Source organism: Vombatus ursinus, unplaced genomic scaffold (assembly GCF_900497805.2).
Source record: "Vombatus ursinus unplaced genomic scaffold, bare-nosed wombat genome assembly UNPS02011591.1, whole genome shotgun sequence".
NCBI lineage: Eukaryota > Metazoa > Chordata > Mammalia > Diprotodontia > Vombatidae > Vombatus > Vombatus ursinus.
Window position 1 is genome coordinate 2073966 of NW_020951369.1, and position 21562 is coordinate 2095527.

The 21562-nt window shown below is 36.7% G+C and overlaps 1 protein-coding gene across 1 annotated transcript in view; it reads right to left on the bottom strand.

Annotated features, from left to right (window-relative positions):
- GABRA5 (gamma-aminobutyric acid type A receptor alpha5 subunit) overlaps positions 1 to 21562 on the bottom strand; it is a 106015-nt gene that overhangs the window by 13202 nt on the left and 71251 nt on the right. The window contains exon 6 of the mRNA XM_027856640.1: positions 2377 to 2520. Within this exon, the coding sequence (XP_027712441.1) occupies positions 2377 to 2520 (144 nt within the window). The remainder of the gene's footprint in view (positions 1 to 2376; positions 2521 to 21562) is intronic.

A 21562-nucleotide genomic window follows, 5' to 3' on the forward strand; every position in this document is an offset into this window, starting at 1 on the left:
TAAATAAATAAATAAATAAATAAATAAATAAATAAATAAATAAATAAGTTATAGTCTCAGAGAGACTAAATGACTTTTCTAGGGTCATACAGGCAGTATATGTTAGAGGAAAGACTTGACCCATGTCTTCTTGGATAGCTCTCTATCTAGTGCTGGCTCTGTCAACAATAATAAATACTGCCATTTTGTGGTCCTTTTAAGATTTGTCAAGTGCTTTATGTGCATTATTTCATTTGAGTCTTAGAACTATTCTATGAAGGGGCAGCTGGTGGCACAGTGGATAGAGCACCAGCCCTGAAGTCAGGAGGGACCTGAGTTCAAATCCAGCCTCAGACCAAACACTGGTCACTAACTAACTAGCTGTGTGACCCTGGGCAAGTCTAAAAAAAAAAAAGAACTATTCTGTGAAGTATGTCTTATTTTCCAGATGAGGAAAATTAGACTTGGAGAAGTTAAGTACCTTGTTTCTGGTCATTCATCTAATAAATTTTGGAGGTAGGATTTGCTTTGTCACTAATTAACTGTGTAAACTGGGTAAATCACTTAAAGTCCTTGGACCTCAGTTTCTTCATCTTAAAAATGAAAGGTTTGGACCGAATGATCACTGAAATCTTTTCCATTTTAAAATTTCTGTTCCTTCACCTGAAAGCCTTCTCTGATGGTTTCTAACAGAAATTGCTTACTTACATTTAATTTTAAAGGCAGTCTCAAAGACACTCATGTTCAGTGACCAGGAAGGCTGTGTTTGGTCACAAATCATTGGAAATATTAGAGAATTTTTGACCTTTTACCTATTCCAGGTTATTGTTGTTTGACAAATGGGACAGGTAACAACTTTCCTTCCATAAATTAACCCATTATCTTGCCCCATTCTTCTAATAATGTTCCCATTCCTATTAATGGCACCATTACCAAACATCTAGGATGGAAGGCTGTGAATCACTCTTGAATTTTTACTTCTTACCATAGTCTCTCAATATTCAATCACTGCCAAATTCTGTCAATTTCATCTCATTATGTCTCATATTGATCCCTTTCTTCCCACTTTTATAGCTTCCCACAGTGCTATCTCAGGTCCATATAACATCCTCCCTGGATTATTATAACAAAATATTTTTTGAAAAACAGATGTCTTATTAGAAATAACTTTAAACATCAACATAAAGAATAATAATTGCTGAAAATTATTTCCATTTGAATTAAGTTTGAGATATATTCATATTTTTTTCAGTTCCTTCTCTTATGTCAACATCATCACTCTTGGTTCATTCATTATTCATTTTCTATAATATCCTCTTGACTAATCCTCTGTCTCTAGTATCTTCCTTCTACAAATCAAATTTCACACAAAAATAAATAAAGAAAATTATTTCTAAAACACAAGTATGATCAAATTAACTGATTTTAAAAAAGTCCTTATTAAAAAATCTTAATAGGCTCCAAATTTTCATCAGGATAAAATAATAGCTCATTAGCAAGGCATTCAACATGTTCCATAACATAGCTCCAGGTTACATTTCCAAACTTTTTTCATAGCAACAACATTCATTTTTTTAATGAAACATCCAAACTGGTCTACTTACAATTCAGTCTTTTCCTATACATGCAGCCCCAGGTGGCTCTGTGAATACCATCCCTATGCCATATCACCCCTTAACAAACCTTCTAGGGTACCCTGTCCTTCATAAAGTTTTCCTTGATCTTCCAGATTGAATAAATCTTGCCCTTCCTAAAACCCTTAGGCCACTCTGACTCTTCCTCGACTCTTAACAAACAAAGCAGCCCACTGGCCTAATGTCACTACCCCCACATTCTCCCTGACAAAGCAGGGCTGTCCCTAAATCCTCTCCTCATCATTAAATGCCTATGCCAATCAGTGTGCAACTATTCACATTCCAGACTGATATTTCATTGTTTCCTGTGATCCTGCTATACATGGTACCTTGGTTTCCTTCTGCATAGAACAGGAATCTTGAAAGTCAGTGCATTCTTGCTGGCCAATATGCTCTTACATCTAGCCTCTCTGTTTTCACTAGCTTGGTTTTGTCTAACAGATCAATACCATGTAGTTCAAACATAGGTTGTGCAGACTTTCTCCTGACATCCTCCATTAAAAGGGGAAATGAGCTCTGAAGGCCAGTAAGTCAGGAATATTTCCTAGACCTAAGCAGACTAGTGAGCATGTGTCTCAGTCTTAAAAAATAATTGCCAGTCTATGAGCCATATTCTCCAGCAATGATTCCATATGTTTGCTCTCTATTTCTATTATAAAAGAATGTAGATCCTGTGAGAAAAGCAGATCCTATGAGAAGGAATGAAAAGTGTTATATTTTAACCTGAAATTAATTTAAATGCAAATAGTGCTTTTTATCATACCTGTGCTAGTACTGATGTTTTCTGTTCCCACAGTTTGCCCCATCAGATGATACTGGTTTAAGCGGGATCCATCTTCTGCTACCACCACAGATTTCGCAGTACCATTGGTCCAGATGTAAATCACTTCAGAATTAGGGTATGCATCTGCAAAAAAAATAGTCAAAAAGTGATAGTTTAGAAGATAGTTTAATTTCCTGTGGAGCAGAATCTAGGATATTTTAGCAACAAATAAGAATAATTATATGAGTCATCAGGTCTAATTCTGAAGTTATTAGGTCAAAGCTCTGTGATTTAATAAATGTGTAGAGTGGTCAGAATGGACCAGATGCCGATCTATAATCCTTTAGTATCCTTACAATTTAGATAGATTAGAGTACTCAGAAACCAGTGCTTTGTGATGACCTTATAAAGATATTATCATGATGTTTATTCATTTATATATCCATCTATCTATCTATCTATCTATCTATCTATCTATCTATCTTGATACAATTAAGTCTATTTATGAAAACATTTAATTTAGAGGTTTAGAATCTTCTATTCTAATTCCAGATTCTATGTGTCACTTTAGGGTAATCATTTGGCTCCCTCATTATTCACAAAATCATGAAATCAGACAATGTTAGATTTGAAAATAACCTTAGTGGTCATCTAATTTAACCTTTGCCCCTTTTTACAGATGAGAAAACTGAAGCATAAAGGATAGCAGTCCATGATCATATAGCTAGTGTTAGTGGCAAAGTTAAGATTTTAATCTAAGCCTTCTGACTTAAAGTTTAGGGCTCTTTATACTTCATTTGTGGATAGAAATAAGAATGTACCACATAAGCTAGATTCTGAATCAACATAAGGACAGCGATGAAAAAACCTTCAATAACTCTAGAAGAAAGCCATTCTACTGTTTATAACTGAATGGGACCAAATGCTATCCTGATATCTGACATTCCAAAGGAATGTTTTAGGATCTGTCCCTTTTATGAGATATAGGCTGGTAACATCTTACACAATGTAATGGTTAACAGTTGTACAAGCTGACATTGCAATTTCTCCTGAAGTTATATGGATAAAAGGTGGCAAGCCTTATTCTCTGATAGAGAGACTGGAGAAAGTCTCTTTGTGCAAAATAACTGCATTTGCAAAATGGCCCAGTTACTCAAGATAGGCAGGAAACATATAAATGAGGTTATAGGGCATGAAAATGTAGAAATTCAGTTGTTATGTACGTGTCTCTACATTAAACCTTTCTGTGTGTCAGGGATTTAAGAGCAGTAATGTGAGACTGCTGTACTCCCACTAAACCATTTTGTTCTTGGGCAGGACAAATTATAACCTAAGACCGTATGCATTTACATATTCCAAAACATAACTGGTACTTCAGACCTAGAGGTGAATAGGGGGATGTACTCAAGGGGGTGGTGTGATAAAGAGGTGCTATAGAAGCTCTGAGGAACATGCCTGGTTAATGAGCTAAAGAAATCTGACAACTTTAGAGCTCCACTCAAAGGCACAAACTGTGACTTTGCTCCTGAGGAGAATGGAAAGTACACAGTGCCACATGCATTTAAAAAAATTATGGTGATGATGCGAATTATCTTTGTTAAGAGGTTCTGTGAAACCCAGGAGACTTTTGTCAGTTCCAATTGAATTCTCTTATGAAGTAGTGGTGGTCTAATGTTATTTTGGTAGGGTAGAGGTCACGCCTTTGAATGTTGCGTTTGCCAACACATTATAAAGGTTGAATAACTTTACAGAGATGATTGTTAAAATGGTCTCCAGTAAATTGTTCTTCCCCTAAAGGCCTTTTTTTTGTAAAGCAAACAGAAAAAATACAAAAGCACAAAAGGACTTTTACAAGCTTGTTTGCCAGGTTGCCAGGGTTCATTTTTAGAGATGATTAATAGTGTTCTAGGAAGGTTATACCATTATCAACAATACATCTAGGTCAGTACTAGAGAATTTTTCTAGGATTTTTGTTTTTAGATATTCTATCCAAATGGCATTAGGGTTGATTGGCCCAGTTGAATTATGATGTTAATGAGGAAAATATAGATTGAACCAAGAGTTAACATAGTTAACATCACTATGAAAATTTATGTTCCCTGACTACATACTATACCCTGATTCTTAGCTAGCCATCTTAGATTACATGCCAGAGTCACAAAGAAGCCCAGGTTATAGTGTGAACATTACTGGGAAAATGATATCAAATTCATGGACTGCTTAAAATGAAAGGAAGTCAATAAACTGTTTTCCAACATGTTAAGTTGAATCTGCATCCATTGGGATGTGAGTTCCATGAGGGGAAGAACTCTTCTCCCTCTCTTTATTTTATATTCAGTGATCACTACAGTGCATGGCCCATAATAAGTACTTAATAAATACATAATATAACTAGCATTTAAATAGCACTATAGGGTTTGTAATGCATTTCACAAATACTTTTATCCTCACAACAACCTTGGGAGAGATGTCCTAATAAGTGACTGAGGCCAGATTCAAATTCAAGTTTTCCTAACTCAAAATCCAACACATAATCCATTGTGCCACCTAGAAGCCTGTTGGAATCAACAATTGATACTATATGTCTTCCAGTCATGGAAGATAACAATTGTACAAACATAAACACTAAAAGTAATTCCAATGGAATGATACACACTAGGTATAACTATTCTGCATCACATTCCCAGTGGTGACTTGCACATGCCAAGTTCCTGAGGATATGCTAGGTGGTCTATTTGATAGAGACCCAGAACTGGACTCAGAAAGACTTGAGTTCAAATCCTACCTCAGATACTAGCTGTGCGACCCTGCAGAAGTCACTTAACATTTATTTGCCTCAATTTCCTCATCTGTAAAATGGGAATAATATTAGCATATACCAAACAGGGTTGTTGTGCAGATCAGAGATAATACATAGAAAGCTCTTTGAAAACTTTGAGTAATATGTTTTAGGCATCATAATCATCATCATCATCATCATCATCATCATTATACATGACTAGAAAAGGGGGGTGTCAGTCATCCAGCAAGACTGAAAGACAATAGGTGGGTAACCTAATTACTAAAATAATGCTATGTAGATAATAATATATCCTGATGAAGATCTTGCCTTGGAAAGAGGACAATACTCATACAGTATAAGAAGTCATGGAGGGATTGTTTTCTGCAGAGGTTGAGAGAGTACACACAGATGAAACTACAGAGCCATCCAAGTATTACAATATTAAGGAGAAGGCATTTTTAACTTGATTGGTAAGGCCCTCATCCATCAATGACAAGTCTATTTTGGAGCCTATGAATATCCCTCTCTGAAAAATTGATTAGAATGATGTTTAATTATGGCTAAATTAATTCAACATATACATCCATGTCACCATGCTCTTGAGGACTTCATTTTATTTTTGCCAAATGCAGGGGAAAAAGTACTTGAAAACAAATATCTTAACTATTGTTGCATATCTGAAGAGGGTAGGTTCTCATTACAGAGAATAATAGTGTCATAAATGCCTCAGTACAATACACTGGCATTAGTTGATTATTAAAATTGAAGTTGCTGCAAGGTTTTTTTTTCTATTTTATTAAGATATGATGCCTCCACCCCAGCCTACTGGCCACTTCCATCCAGATCCTCCTTAGACCCCTCTTCCAGTCATCCCAGACTACTTGACCACGCCTAGATTACTCCCAGAGTCTTTCTGTATATAAGATTCATTTTGTCTCCATTAAGGTGCTCAGATTCTTAAGATCTGGCCCACTTGCAATTGTGATGCAAATGATTAGATTCCTTAAGAGTCTGGACATTATGGAAGATTCTTTAAATCTCACCCACCCCCAATCGATGTTCTAATAAACCTTGTCTTTGACTGACAAAAAAAAAGATATGATGTCTCAACATCTCAGGTTTCTGACAAATATGTTTCACTGTTAAGCGAAGTTGGTGCTCTCTTGATCTAAGAACATCATACGTTGTTTTCCCTTTATTTTTTAATTGAATCCATGATTTCATTGGTATACAGAAGCATCTACCTATGCTGATTGATACCACCTCTGTAACTTATATTCTTTTAATGTTGCCTACGGCATTGACAAGTCAAATTACTTTTTCCAGGTCACATAGCCAGCATGAGTCAGAGGCATAATTTGAAACCTGGTGTTCTTGATTCTGAGGCCAACTCCCTATCTTCTACGTCAGCCTGCCTCTAAGAGGCTCTGAAAACCAGGACCCTCAGTAGGAATTATTAGTCCTTAAAAAGTACACTGTGCTAGGTGGCACAGTGGATAGAGTACCAGCCCCGGAATCAGGAGGACCTGAGTTCAAATCCAACCTTAGATACGTAACATTCACTAGCTGTGTGACTCTGGGCAAGTCACTTAACCTGAGTTCAAATCCAACCTTAGATACGTAACATTCACTAGCTGTGTGACTCTGGGCAAGTCACTTAACCCCAATTGCTTTACCTCCAAAAAAAGAGGTACAAAGCTTTCTTTCTTTGCATTGGATCCTGCTAGATTTTCTGAATCCTGGTTTCACAATCATCACTGAAATTTCTTTGTGAAATGTCACAAGGGATGGCTCTCCAAGTCAGACATAAATGACTCTGGATACTTCTGAACAAGATTTGTGTCCTCTCCACTTTATGTAAATTTTACAGCACTCTGAATAATGTAAGGCAATGATGTAGAGATATGGATAGTTTCCTGTCCAAAATAAATGTACCAAATTCTGTTCAAAGATATTAATAAGAGCTGGGACTGCAGGTGATAATGAAGCCATGCTGCTTCTATACGGCTAAAGATGAGCTCCTTCAGCTCTCAGGTTTTTTCTTAACCTGCTGAATGACCCATGTGGTCACGCTTCTGTGACCCTGTCCACCTGCTGTCCTATGTTGTTTCTCTTCTCAGCTCATCTGCTCAATAACATTGACACTCAATGAAACCTATTTTAGAACTCCCCCTGTGAAACAGGCCAATCCTAAATAGCAGTCATTTGTATTCACAGAATGCCTTTCAGCCAGAGACAGACTTCCCTACAAATAGGGAAAGCATTAAAGCATTAGGTGCTGCAAAATTCTTCCACCATTCCTGTAGAAATCAGACAGGGAATCAATCTAACCTGTTGTCAAAAATCTGACTGAACATGTGGCTTCCACTGGAGTCCCAGAAGGTAAATGAGGGAAAGGAAATACATTTCAGAGATGGGAAGAGAATTTAAACCCAAGGGCTATAGACCAAAGCTCCTTTATAGATCTGAGCAGCCACTTTATAGACCTCAGCAACTATTAGGAGCTCTAGGGAAAATGCATTCCTTCTGAAGCAAATAGTGACCAATACCATCTTTAATCAAAAGCAAACCACCCATCTACAGCCAGCCAGGATCTAAGCATTGAAAATGGAAGGAGTAGGCAAAGAGTGGGTCATCATGTTTTTTGTCTTTTGAAATGCAGTGGAGGTGTGGGGAACAGAAATGTTGTATATGGCTCTGCCTTTCTATTTCTCCAACAAAAAAAGAAAGCAGGTTTAATGTAAAGGAGGGGAAGAAGGTTGTGTAGGGAGGCAGAGAATGAAAAAAATAAAGCTTTTTACATGCTCAAAAGTTCTTCCTTTATCCATTTCACTTTTACAGATGGGTACAGGTACCTTCTTTCTGATTTAACACCTTAAATTACAACATGAAACATAGACAATCAATGCAGAACACCTCTCCTATTAACCTTGCTCTTTGTTGCATTGACATGTCTAGTTGACTGAGTTTGCTCCTTATTATTCTAGTCTATCAGTTCTCTTTTTGGTTCCCCTGGCTTGCTCCCTACAAATTTGGAATTTCAGGACAATGATTTAAAGGATACGCTTGCTTGAACTCCAAATTTCCTAATCTCCCTAACCTGTTGGACATGCCTTCCAAACTTCAAAGTTGAGTAAATCTCTCCTTCACCTTCTGCCCCACCCCATTCTTGAGAAGGAAAAGATTTCTTAACAAAGAATGTAATTGCCCACTTAATATCATTACAAATTCTATCTAACCCTAGCAGGCCCTTCGATGCTGCTCAAAAATTCTTTAATTCTAGGGGCAAAGCCAAGACGGTGGAGTAAATGCAGGGACTCACCTGAGCTCTCCTCCAAACCCTCCCAAATATTTTTAAACATTACACTAAACAAATTCTAGAACAGCAGAACCCACAAAAAGGTAGAGTGAAACAAATTTCCAGCACATAACAACCAGGCAGGTCAACAGGAAAGGTCTATTTACCAGGCTCAGAGAGAGGACCACAGTCTAGCTGGTACAGACCAGGTCCCAGAAAAGCCAGAGCAGGCCTCAGGGAACTTAATCAATGGCAGGAGTAGTGATATCCAGACTTCTCAGCCCACAGATGACAAAGACAACATAGAAGGTCAGCAGGAAAGTTCTGTCAGACCTGGGTGGTAAAGGAGTGCAGTCCAGTGCTGGCTGTGCCAATACAGCCCCAGCACCAGCAAACCAGGAGCAGGCCTTGGGAGTGATGGAATCAGCAGTGGCAGTGGCTTCTTCTGGAGCTCTCTACCCACAGACAGTAGTGATATTGAACAACTGGTCAGAAGGAGATTACAGGGGTCTCTCTGCTAGCACTGAGGCAGGACTCTGTTGCTTTGCCCATACTTGGATCTGGGTGGCAGACCTGGGGCAAGGAGGAGCACTGGCATAGCAGAGCTTGTGGCAGTGGTGGAGAGGGAACCCTCCTCACAGTTCCAGGGCAGAAAAGAGTGCTTGTGGTCACTTGCAGACCAGAGCCCAGGCCAGGAAAGGAAAAAATACCTCTCCTCAGATCACACTACCTTGGAAGAACTGAAAACTGTCCCCAGAAGTATTTCTGAAAACAGCTGCAAAAAATCCACAAAGCTTGGGACAGTATACCCTCCACACTGGAAGTAGAATTGTACCTTAACAAAGAGTTAAAAAGTCAAGTAATAGGCTAGGAACATGAGCAAACAATGGGAAAAAATTCAGACAATAGAAACTTAGTTTGGTGACAAGGAAGATGAAAACATACTCAGAAAAAAGACAACAAAGTCAAAGATCCTACATCCAAAACATCCAAGAAAAATATGAAATGGTCTCAGGCCATGGAGGAATGTAAAAAGGATTTTGAGAAGCAAGTAAGAGAAGTAGAGGAAAAAAATTGGGAAGAGAAATGAAAGTGATGCAAGAAAATAATGAAAAATGAATCAACAGCTTGCTAAAGGAGACCCAAAAAGATACTGAAGAAAATAACACCTTAAAAATAGACAACCCAAATTGCAAAAGAGGTCCAAAAAGCCAAGGAGGAAAAGAAGGCCTTAAAAAGCAGAATTGGCCAAATAAAAAAGGAGATCCAAAAGTTCACTGAAGAAAATAATTCCTTAAATATTAGAATGGAGCAAATGGAAGTTAATGACTCTATAAGAAATTATAAAACAAAACCAAAAGAATGAAAAAAAATAGAACACAATGTGAAATATCTCATTGGAAAAACAACTGACCTGGAAAATAGATCCAGGAGAGATCATTTAAAAATTATTGGACTGCCTGAAAGCCATGATCAAAAAAGAGCCAAGACAACATCTTTCAGGAAATTATCAAGGAAAATTGCCCTGATATCCTAGAACCAGAGGGTAAAATAGAAATTGAAAGAATCCACCAATCACCTCCTGAATGAGATCCCAAAATGAAAACTCACAGGAATATTATAGCCAAATTCCAGAGTTTCCAGGTCAAGGAGAAAATATTTCAAGCAGCCAGAAAGAAACAATTCAAGTATTGTGGAACCACAGTTAGGATAGCACAAGATATAGCAGCTTCTACATTAAAGTGTTGGAGGCTTGGAATATGATATTCTGGAGGTCGAAGGAGCTAGGATTAAAACCAAGAATCATCTACCCAGCAAAACTGAATTTAATCCATGAGGGTAAAAATGGACATTCAATGAGGTAGAGGAATTTAATGCATTCTTGAGAAAAGATCAGAGCTAAACAGAAAATTTGGCTTTCAAATACAACACTCAAGAGAAGCATGAAAAGGTAAACAGGAAAGAGAAATCATAAGGGACTTATTAAAGTTAAAATGTTTATATTCCTACATGGGAAGATATTTGAAACTCATAAGACCTTTCTCATTATTAGGGTAGTTAGAAGGAGTATATAGAGACAGAAGGCACAAGTGTGCGTGGAATATGAAGAGATGGTATCTAAAAAATAAAATTAAGTGGTGAAAAAGGAATGTACTAGAAGAAAGAGAAAGGGAGAGGTAGAATGGGATACATTATCTCACATAAAAGAGGCAAGAAAAAGCTTTTACAATGGAGGGTAAGAGGGGGTAGGTGAGGGGGAGTGAGCGAACTTTACTCTCATCAGAATTGGTTTAAAGAGGGACTAACACACTCATTTGGGTATAGATATCTATCTTACTGTTCAGGAAAGTAAGGGGGAAAGGGATAAAAGAAAGGGGAGGATGATAGAAGGAAGGGCAGATTGGGGAGGGGCTAATCAGAAGCAAACACTTTTGAGAAGGGACAATGTGAAAGGAGAGAATAGAATAAATGGGGCGCAGGATAGGATGGAGGGAAATACAGTCTTTCACAACATGCTTATCATGGAAGTGTTTTGTATGACTACACATGTATAACCTATATTGAATTGCTTGACTTCTCAATGAGGGAAGGGGATTGGGAGGGAGGAAGGAAGAGAATTTCTAACTCAAAGTTTTAAACATGAATGTTTAAAACTGTTCTTTACATGTAACTGGGAAAAAATAAAATACCAAATTAAAAAAATACCAAAAAAAAAAGATAGAACAGGTCAAAGTCCATTGTTTTTAGGATATGGGAAGTCTGGCAATTACCAAATCTCATTCTAATGTTTTTTCATTGTATTATGGAGGTGACTGGGTTGTTCAAGTCTATGCCAGAGGAGTACAGCTATGTTCTCTAAGATGGAACAGCATTGATTATGGGACTGAAAATGAGTTAAATATCTTTTCTTCTAGGAGCAGCCTAAAATAGGTCATCACTGGAGGACTAGATAACAGATTATAAAGTTTTTGGTCACAGCAACTAATGAAAATTGTCTACTATGGTATAGAGGGGGGCTACAGTATGCATCAACCAAGGGAAGACTATATATTTCACAGCCTCTTAAGGGTACAAGTACAGGGATTTATCCTTGGTAAGGAAAAGGGATAGTAATAACAATACCTGACATTTATATAGTACTCTCAAGTTTGCAAAGTGCTTTACATGTATTTTCTCATTTGATAAGAATGGTCCATCCTCTGAGACAGAAAATGAGGATAGGATAGGTAAGGATAGGGAAAATTTTTGAAACAGAAAGCTCCCATTGGATGAAATCCATCCCAATAAGGAAAGTTAGGAGGTTAGATTATCCTCTGAGAATGAGATCAAGAAGGAGCTTTTGGCCTTTAGGGATATCTGCAATAGAAAGTTTTATTAGAAAGGCAGCTGGGTACTGTAGAAAATATAATGACTTTGAGGCAAAGGACCTAGGTTCAAGTTCTAACCTCACGTTATTATATGGGTGAGCTTGGTAAAGTCTTTTACTCTCTTTAAGCCTTAATTTCTTCAACTGTGTTTGAAATGTGTTGGTTTAGCATGTTACAATGGAAAGAGTGCTTGATACAAAGTCCTGCAAAATGGATTCAAATTGTAGTCCTGCCACTTACTACCCATGTGACCTTGAGCAAGTCATATAACCTTCCTCCAGAAAGGTCTCACCTTCCTCATCTATAAAATGAGAGTGATAGGACCAACAACTTCTAAGATTCCCTCCAACCTCCTTCTCCCATCATGGATTAGGCTAGATTTTCCCTAAAATGTGACAAAGTTGGGATTTAGTTGGCTGAGAGGTAGGCAAATCTCAAGCCCTGCCACTCTTGCTGCAGCTTCCTGGCAGCCTTTGGTTGTGTTTTCTTGGTCACAAGGGCAATCAAAATCCCATCGATGTGGTACCCATCTAAAGTTGTGGGTCAGGCCCCAGGGAGTCATGAAGAAAACTGAGTCCTGAGGCATCCATCACATCAAAATTATAGTTAGAACCTTAGGACTGATTTATTCTATTAATATCTTTCAGCTCAGTAGTCTTCCTGAGTGGTTGCTAGCAAAACCCTCCATTTTGCCTCTTAACTACCTAAAACCCCATTCATGTCACCTGAAACCATAGATGAATGAGTCAAAAATGGTAAATGCCATCATCCTAAAACATCTCCGCCCTACTCCACCATAGCTCATCCTCCCCTCTATGGATTTTTTCTTCCACTATCAACCCTGGAAACTTCATCCTATTGTCAAAAACTCCCTCTTCATCCTTAGTTTCCTTCTCTTACATGCCTTCTCACTCTTAGAGTTATATATTTTTCCCTGAGTAGGATACAACCTTTACCACCCTTACTGCTGTTGGAGATTCCTCTCAATCTTCTTGACTAAAAAGAAAAGATAAGATAGAGTATTTGTTGCCCTATACATACACTTCTGGTCCCTTAATCTACCACCTTAATTCAATAACCTCTCTTCCTTTGAATTTCATTTCCACTGAGTCCCATAACCTATTCAACTCCTGATTTTGTCACAAAACTAGGTTAAACTTCAACTGTGCTATAGGTTAAATATTCTATTTTCTTTCTTTCAAAAAACAGGATAGAGGAGGCATTTGGCTCTCAAGCTGTACAGTCTTTCAAATACTACTTGTGAGTTACTCAGAAATCATAACCTACCAGTTTTTTTTTTCATTACTGCAGGATATAATTTCTTCTTTGCCTGATGATTTCTCAAACTTAGCATATTCATCACTTTCCCCTAAAACATACAATTTCCCTGTTTCTGTTTATATAAAATCCTTGGTTTGACTTTTACAATCATCCATAACAGTCTGGCCTCTTCCTATTTTTCCAGTCTTCTTATACCTTACTCCTCTCCAAATGTTCTGTAATCCAGTGACACTGGACTCCTTGTTATAACTTTCAAAAGAGACTCCATCTCCAAGCTCCAAGCATTTTTACTGGCTATCCTCAATGCCTGGAACTCTTATCTACCCTCATCTCCACATCCTAGATTCCCTAGCTTCCTTTAAGTACTATCCCACTTTCTCCAGAAAGCGTTTTCCAGCCCTCTTTAATCTTAGTGCCTTCATTCTGAGACTACTACCAATCATATATATACATATTTGTTTATTTTTATATATATAGATATATAAATATATATGTGTATATATGTATACATACACACATATATACACACATGTGAATACATGTGTACATGTGTACATGTACAATCATATATACACATGTAAAATAAATGTATTTATATGTGCGATCATGTATACATATGTTTCATTTGTTTAGGATTGTCTGCATTTTGTCTCCCTATTAGATTGTTAGCTCCTTGATAAAAGAGATTTTTTTTCTATTTTGTATCCCCAGTGCTTAGCACAGTGTCTGAGACATAATAGCATTTAAAAAAGGCTAGTTGCCTGCCTGACTTTTAATGATACCACCATTTCAGATTTTCAATCTGAAAATTTTTCAATTTTCAATCATCTTTTCTCCTCTAAATTTTCACAGATCATATCAAATCAATTGCCAAGTTCTTTTAATTCTGCCCTCACAATACATCTCAACCTGGGCCTCCTTTCCACTCACATTGTTAACTCCTAGTTCAGCCCCTCAACACCATTAGCATGGATGACTTTTATCACCTTACTAATTACAAACTGACCTCTCTCCTTGACACTCCATCCCTCAAACTGTCACCAAAGTCATCTGACTAATGTGACAGAGAGATGAATTCATTCCCTTGCTCCCTCTCTACAGGGCAGCTAGGTGGTTCAGTAGATAGAACACAGGTCCTGGAATCAGAAGGACATGAGTTCCAATTTGACCTCAGAGATTTATTAGCTGTGTGACCCCAGGTAAATCACTTAAACCTGTTTTGCCTCAGTTTCCTCATCTGTAAAATGAGATGGGGAAGGAAATGATAAGCCAGTCCAGACCCCAAATAAGGCCAAGAAGGGCCAGACATGACTAAATTATTATAACAACAACCAGCTCCATATTAAAATAAAAAGAAAATAAAACAAACCCCTCTCCTCCCAAAATGATCTCATAGCCTGACTTCCAGTATGTTCCACAATCTGGCTCCAAACTATCTTTTTACCTTTATTTTGTACTATTCCTTTTCATTCATTCTAAGATTCAAAAAAAAAATGAACTGCACATTATCTGATCTCTTATTCTGCCCTGTCCTGATTCAGTTATTTACATATACTATTCCCAATGCCTGGAATGAATCGCTCTCATTTCTCTGACTGTTAAAATGCTTGCCTTCCTTCAGTGAGTCTCAGTGCTACAAGGAAGAAATCTGCCATGAGCATTTCTTTCATCAACTAGAAATTATCCTTCAATCTTGAATCACCAATACCACTCTACTTGACCTTTTCAGTGTACTTGTTCATATTCTAATTTGTATTATAACTATCCCTCTGCACATCTTATTCTTCCCCTAAGAGTATAATGTCCCTAAGAGCAGCAATAATATAATTTTTCACTCTTCTTTCATCAGATCCCAGCAAGTCCCTTGCACACAGTAAGTGTTTGATTAATGGTTGTGTAATTGAACTACTGTCCTATTTCTCTCTATAGAGTGCTCATCATTTGGTGCCTCTAATTCTTCATCACCAACTCACTCCTCAGCCATTTCCAATCTATCTTTGTTGCTCATTACTCTGATGAAAGTGCTCCCTGGAAGGTTATTATTGACTTTCTAATGACCAAAATCTGTGTTAATTTTTAGCACCCATTCCTTCCTTTTAAAACTCTCCATTCTCTTTTAGCTTCTACAACACCATGCTTCCTCATTCATCTAAAGATCTTAATGATACTTCTCTCAATTTTTTCTATGATTCCTCTTTCCACTTTAATACCATTACTTTAGTCATTCTCTTAAATTTCTGTTCTCCCTCATAGTCAAGGAAATGTTGGTATTGTGTAAGAGAAAAGGAAAAAAATCAGGTTCTCCCCAAAAATGTATAAACAAAAAGGGAATAAAATTATTTTTACAACATTCATGGAACTGATGATAGAAATAATGTGTTTTTCTTCATGTAATTGCTACATTAAAAATATATGTTTTAAGTTTTCCCCCCAGTACTCTAGATTTTGGAAGGGCATATTCAAATACTTTTCAAAAAGTTAAGAACCAGGGGGGAGCAGAAGGATGAGGAGAAAATTTAGAACTCATCTTGTAGAAGTGAACAGTAAAATGTTAAATGTTAAAAACAAATAAATGAAATTTTAGAAAATAAAATTTTAAAAATGCTAAAAAAAAAAGTTAAGAACCTATGGCCTTATATTGTACAGAGGAAGTCAGCCTTAGAAGGATGATTCTTTTGTAATATTAAATTTTGAAAATATTGTAAGAAATAATTGACAAAAAGCAAATTATGAGAAGTCATCTAAAGGTGATGCTTCTCTAAAGTTTGCTCAGTTTTATACACATTATCTTATTTGATACCAGTGAGGCTGCTTAGGAATCTCATTGACAAACAGATTTCTAAATGACTTGCCGGAAGATGAACACCTGGGCAAGGAATTAATGAGTAGATAAACGGACCATGGTCCATTATAAATTGTAGAAATGCTAAAGCTCTGAATGACTTGAAGATTTACTTGCTAAAGAAAATAACAAGAGTTTATATAAGATGAGGACAAGATGAATACCAAGGAAGGGACAAGATTCTTTCTTGGGGTAGATGAATTATGATTAAAATTCTCCTGTTTAATATAAGAATTTCTACTCTAGAACATTAAATGGTGCTCGGTCTCTTTCCATAGAAAACTAAATACTCTTGTCATTATATTCCAAGTAGCCTGACATAGGCTACAAATCTTTATACTTTCTTCAATATTAAATTCAGTTTGGGGACACGAGGCATAATCTTTAGCCAATTAAAACAATATTACATTTGGAATCATAAAAAAATACCATGTTTCACTACATAATCGTCGCAGACTATATGCTTTTTTTTTTTTTGCAAAAAGAGTGGGGTGTGACCATTATGTGAAGCTTTTTAAAAGTGTGTCAGTATTACTTAAAAATCATTTATCACTAAAATCTCTTCAGTGCGATTAGGACGCATGGAACACTCATGAATATATATTATGATTACACAAACACTTCTTCATTGATTTGTGGAAACTTGCCTGTTTTAGGACCTCTAAACACGTGTCTAAAAAGGTTTGTGTTTTTTAGCTTGTTTTTTAGTTTCCACCAGTCTTACATCAGCTTTTCACTCACTGAGAACTGTCTGCATCTCTGTTTCCATGTTGTTTAGTGAACACAATTACTTTTAGCTTGAATCCTGCAGAATGTTTTTTGTATTTACTCATAATCAGAAAGAAATGCTTCACATATTGATCTATCACAGACAGAGGAACTGTACACTGTACAGTTTAGCTAGCATGTGAAGATGCAAGTCTTACCATGTCACATGACTTATTCATGGCAGCTTTGCCTGCCTGCCCTCTCCCCTTGCACCTATACCTCTTCGTTGGGTTGAATGACAATACCGTCAGTACTGCAGTGCTCTAAATGAATCATGCAAGTCGGCTTTCGGAAATATACTGACAATGCCCTGAGAATTCTAGGCTCATGGCTTGCAATGAACAAGAGATAAATGCATATCCATATGGGACTGGTAAACACATTGCTGCTCTGCTTACTTTTTAAGTAGAGATATGAACAGAATTATGCCATGCAACAATTACACAATGAAAGGTTATAAACCAATTTTTGGACTGAAAAAACAGGGTGCCACGATTATGTGATGGTGACTATTATACAGTGAAATATGGTATTCAATAACACTATGAAATGGATCCATACTGATTATGTATATACCACAATTGAAGTTGACTGTCATTTTTAATTAATATATCATCCTAAGGCGGGGTGGAGAACCTGTGGCCTCAAGGCCATATGTGGCCTTCTGGATCCTCAAGTGTGGCCTTTTGACTAAATCCAAACTTCACAGAGCAAATCCCCTTAAGAAAAGGATTTGTTCGTAAAACTCGTACTCAGTCACAAGGCTACACCCAAGGACCTAGAAGGCCACATGTGGCATCGAGGATGCAGGTTCCTCATTCCTGTGAGGCAGTCTAAAATTATTGAGCCTCTAATCACTTTTGAATTCTAGGGTTTTCCTGTCATGTCAAAATACTCAAAATCAACTTATACCAGGTGACACGACTTGCTATGAACATTTTTCTGAGGTTCTTTCTGACTTACCTTGAAAAGCATATTGTCTTGTCCCTTCTTTCAGAATTTGAATTCTATATCTTTGAGTCTTTAAGCAGCTGATTGGTGGTATATTACACAATCTCAATAGGAGTTGGGTAGATTAAATTGACCTCCAGATATTGAAAAGCATGTATTCCCCATGTTTTGCTGACACTATTGCCAAAATTCTAGGGAGAGTTTGACAAAAGCTATTCTTCCTTTTTTTATGATAGAATCTGTGTGGTAATGCAGTCACATTTACCCAGAGCCTTCTCTTGGGCCATTACAAATGTCAAATATGTTTCTGCCATGAGGTATTACATAACAGAGCATTGTTATGAGCTCTGCTAAAAAAGTGATTCCACAATATATCTTCTAAGAAAGTGCTAAAGTTTAATATTGAATTAAATGGCCTAATACTTTCACCAAAAATTTGATTCCAGGTGTGAAATTAAAAAAATTTAGCAATTACTGAAAATGTTGATATTCTTTTAATGCCTCTGTAAGTTCATAAAATGTCTTTCTTTTATATAAAGCAGAAGAAGTGAGAGATTTTGTTAAGATGTGTTTAGGCCATAAGATATGAGTTTAGGTCATAACGTAATATAAGGAGTACATTAATTTCCTGTTCATGGCATTGTATTTTGTTTACTTCAATGGGCAGAAATTTTTCATAAGAATTCCAGGATGATGGTTAAGTGATGTCAAATTTTTCAGTATATCCCAAAACAACATTTGAAGTACTGGTTTTCTCAAGTTCTATAATGGAGGATACATTCAATTACTTACCAACTATACTTGAACATGGAGTTATGCTGCCTGTATTTTTTCCACAATAATAGAATATGATTTTAGAACCCAGAAGAGCTATCTTGTTTGATCTTGAGTGTTTTTACATGGCAGGAAAACCCTAGAATTCAAAATTAGAGGCTCAATAATGTTAGGCTGCCTCATAGGGGTGAGGAACCTGCATCATCAATGCCACACGTGGCCTTCTAGGTCCTTGGGTGCAGCTTTTTGACTGAGTACAAGTTTTACAGAATAAATTCTTTTCTTAAAGGGATTTGTTCTGTGAAGTTTGGATTTAGTCAAAAGGCCACACTGGAGTAAACAGGAAAAGGAAAAGCATTTGATCAATATGATTTCCCCTTTAACTGCAGAAACTACTTGAGAAATCAATGTATGAACAACTTTGGGAACTCAAAAAATAACATACACAAATGAACTCAACATGATACAGTGAAAAAAAAGAGGCTGGATTTGGAGTGAGAAGTCTGAGATTTGATCTTAGTTTTGCAACTTATTATATATGTGAGAAACTTAGTAGTCCATTCTCAGTATCTCTAGGCCTGAATTTCCTCATCTATAAAATAAGGAGATTGGAGTAAATAATCTTTAACCACTGGCCTCTTTGTTTCCTACACAAGAAACTTCATCTTCTGACTGCAGGCATTTTGGCTGTCTCCCCATGCCAAGAACTTTTTCCTCTCTAAGCCTTACATTTTAGCTTTCTTTGTTTCCTCCAAGTCCCAACTAAATCCTACCTTACCTAAGAAGATTTTCCTGATCTCCAGGCCTGTTGTGAGGCTCAAATGTGATAACAGATTTAAAGTAGTTTTTTAAAACCTTAAAGCACTATATGTAATGCTGATGATGATGATGATTAGCCTCCTGTCACTAGGCCTCCAGTCTGGTGAAGTCTTCATGCCCTGAGACTCCTGCTGAATTCAATGTTTACAGAGCAATACAAGAATGCTGCAGTAAATGTTTAACAACCCAGCAATCCAGAAACAAAAATAGCTGCACGCTCACACACATGCACACACACAAAACACACATACACGCACACATACTTTTAAATCTAATCTGCATTATTAAAAATTTCTAAAGCCTAGGCAATCAACAGGACAATAAATCCAGCTCTGATTTACAGCATTGCCAATTTGTGAGGTGTAAATGCTCACACTGAAAATTTAGCACTCTCTTTTAGAGTGGGCCTCCTGATCTGCCTTAATGCAATCCCTTCACTTCATTGATTATCTCCAGTTTAACCTGTATTGTACAGCTGTTTTCACAGTTGCCTCTCCCATTAGACTGCGAGCTCCTCAAGAGCAGACAATGTCGTTTGCCTTTTTTTTTGTATCCCTGATACTTGGCACAATGTTAGGCATTAAGTAAATGCTTAATGAATGCTTATTCACTGACATCTAGCTCTAAATCTCTGAACTCATAGATTAGAAAACAATATTCTACCATAGGTCTCTCTAACATATGTACATGATTCTACTTCTACAGAAAGAGGAGTTTACTTGAATTTTCTCATCCCTAAATGAACTTGAACTCATATAAAGAAGCAGGGTGATAATATTCTTGAAACAACTGAGTATAGGCACTATACTAGTAAAATTAATGAATGGCACTTATGTTTAAAACTGCCAATATCTAAAGCAAATCAACACTCAAAAAGCCAATTTAAATGTTAAATAAAAGGAAGCCTGGCAAAAAATTTGAAACAAAATATATAGTTTTGTCTCCACTGAGTGTAAGAAATGAAGAGAGATAGAAGTAAATTCTGATTCTGTTTTGATTCATGAAAAGTGGTAATATATAGACACAGTGGTACACATGAGACAACATGACAGTAATATGAATCATTTTATAAAGAAGGATGCCTACTATTAATGCCTAATGTAAAAGTGAGTGCCTTTGCATATGAAAGTAACCATACAAATCTAGGGAGTATAGAAGGAAAAATGTAGATATCAGCTTTTCAGATAAAATCTTCCTAACCACTTTTATGATGTTCCTTGCTAGTCAGCATTTCCTGGGATACATTGCTATTGGCATAATCAGAGCTGTCTCTGAGTTAGCAGGAGCTCTATATGGGGAGAAGGAAACTTGACCCTAGGACCTAGAACCTGCGATCATAGATCAGGCATTAGAGTAGAGTTCAGAACAAGGAAGGCTTAAAAAGATGGAAGCCTAGTTTTGAACAACATTCAACATTTGTCCCAGTAATGTTGAAGGCAAAAAGCATGATGCTTTAAAAAATGGAAGAAAAAAAATACAGTACATGTCACATCCATTCTGAAAGAGTAAGAATTTTATGATTATTCAAAATTCCATGCTGCTTCTATAAGCAAAAATAAGAGATGTGAATGTATTGTCATTTATGAGTAATCTACAAAGTAGCTATGCAAAAATTGAATGGAAGGTTACCCTAACTCTGGTTTAGTTGACAATAAAATTAGAGGTTTTACCTGGGGTAAACTTAAACTTTTTAAAAATTGATAATTATATTTTAAGTAATTGGTTTCATTTATATTTCTGTGCACTTAATATATTTAGACTCTTTATTCTGAGAAGAATTCCCCAGGTTTCACCAGATTGTAAAAAGTACCCTAACACACAGAACTCCCACAATAGAATAGGATGAGTCAGTCTAGAATTTAGTATTGTGAGGACACATAATAGTAAGATCTTTTTTAAAAAAAAAAAATCTTGAGGCCTTTTGGTTTAAGACATAGGTTGCACAGTGGATAAAGCCCTGGACCTGGATCCAGGAAGACCTGAGTTCATATCTGGCCTCAGACAGTTGCTAGGTGTGTGACTCTGAGCAAGTCATTTAATGCTGTTTGCCTCAGTTTCCTCATCTGTAAAATGAGTTGGAGAAGGAAATGGCAAACCACTCCAGTATCTTTGCCAAGAATACTCCAGAAGAGTCAGATGTGACTGAACGACAAAATTATTATTTACTACAGTTAGCAGATACTATTAGGTAGCTATAGAATTGTGCAGAAGATTTCAGGAATTTATTGTTTCAATTAATAAGAGACATCTATTTCATCAGTGGAGCCTATTCTAAGCAAGAGATTTATATATTAAAATAGCCA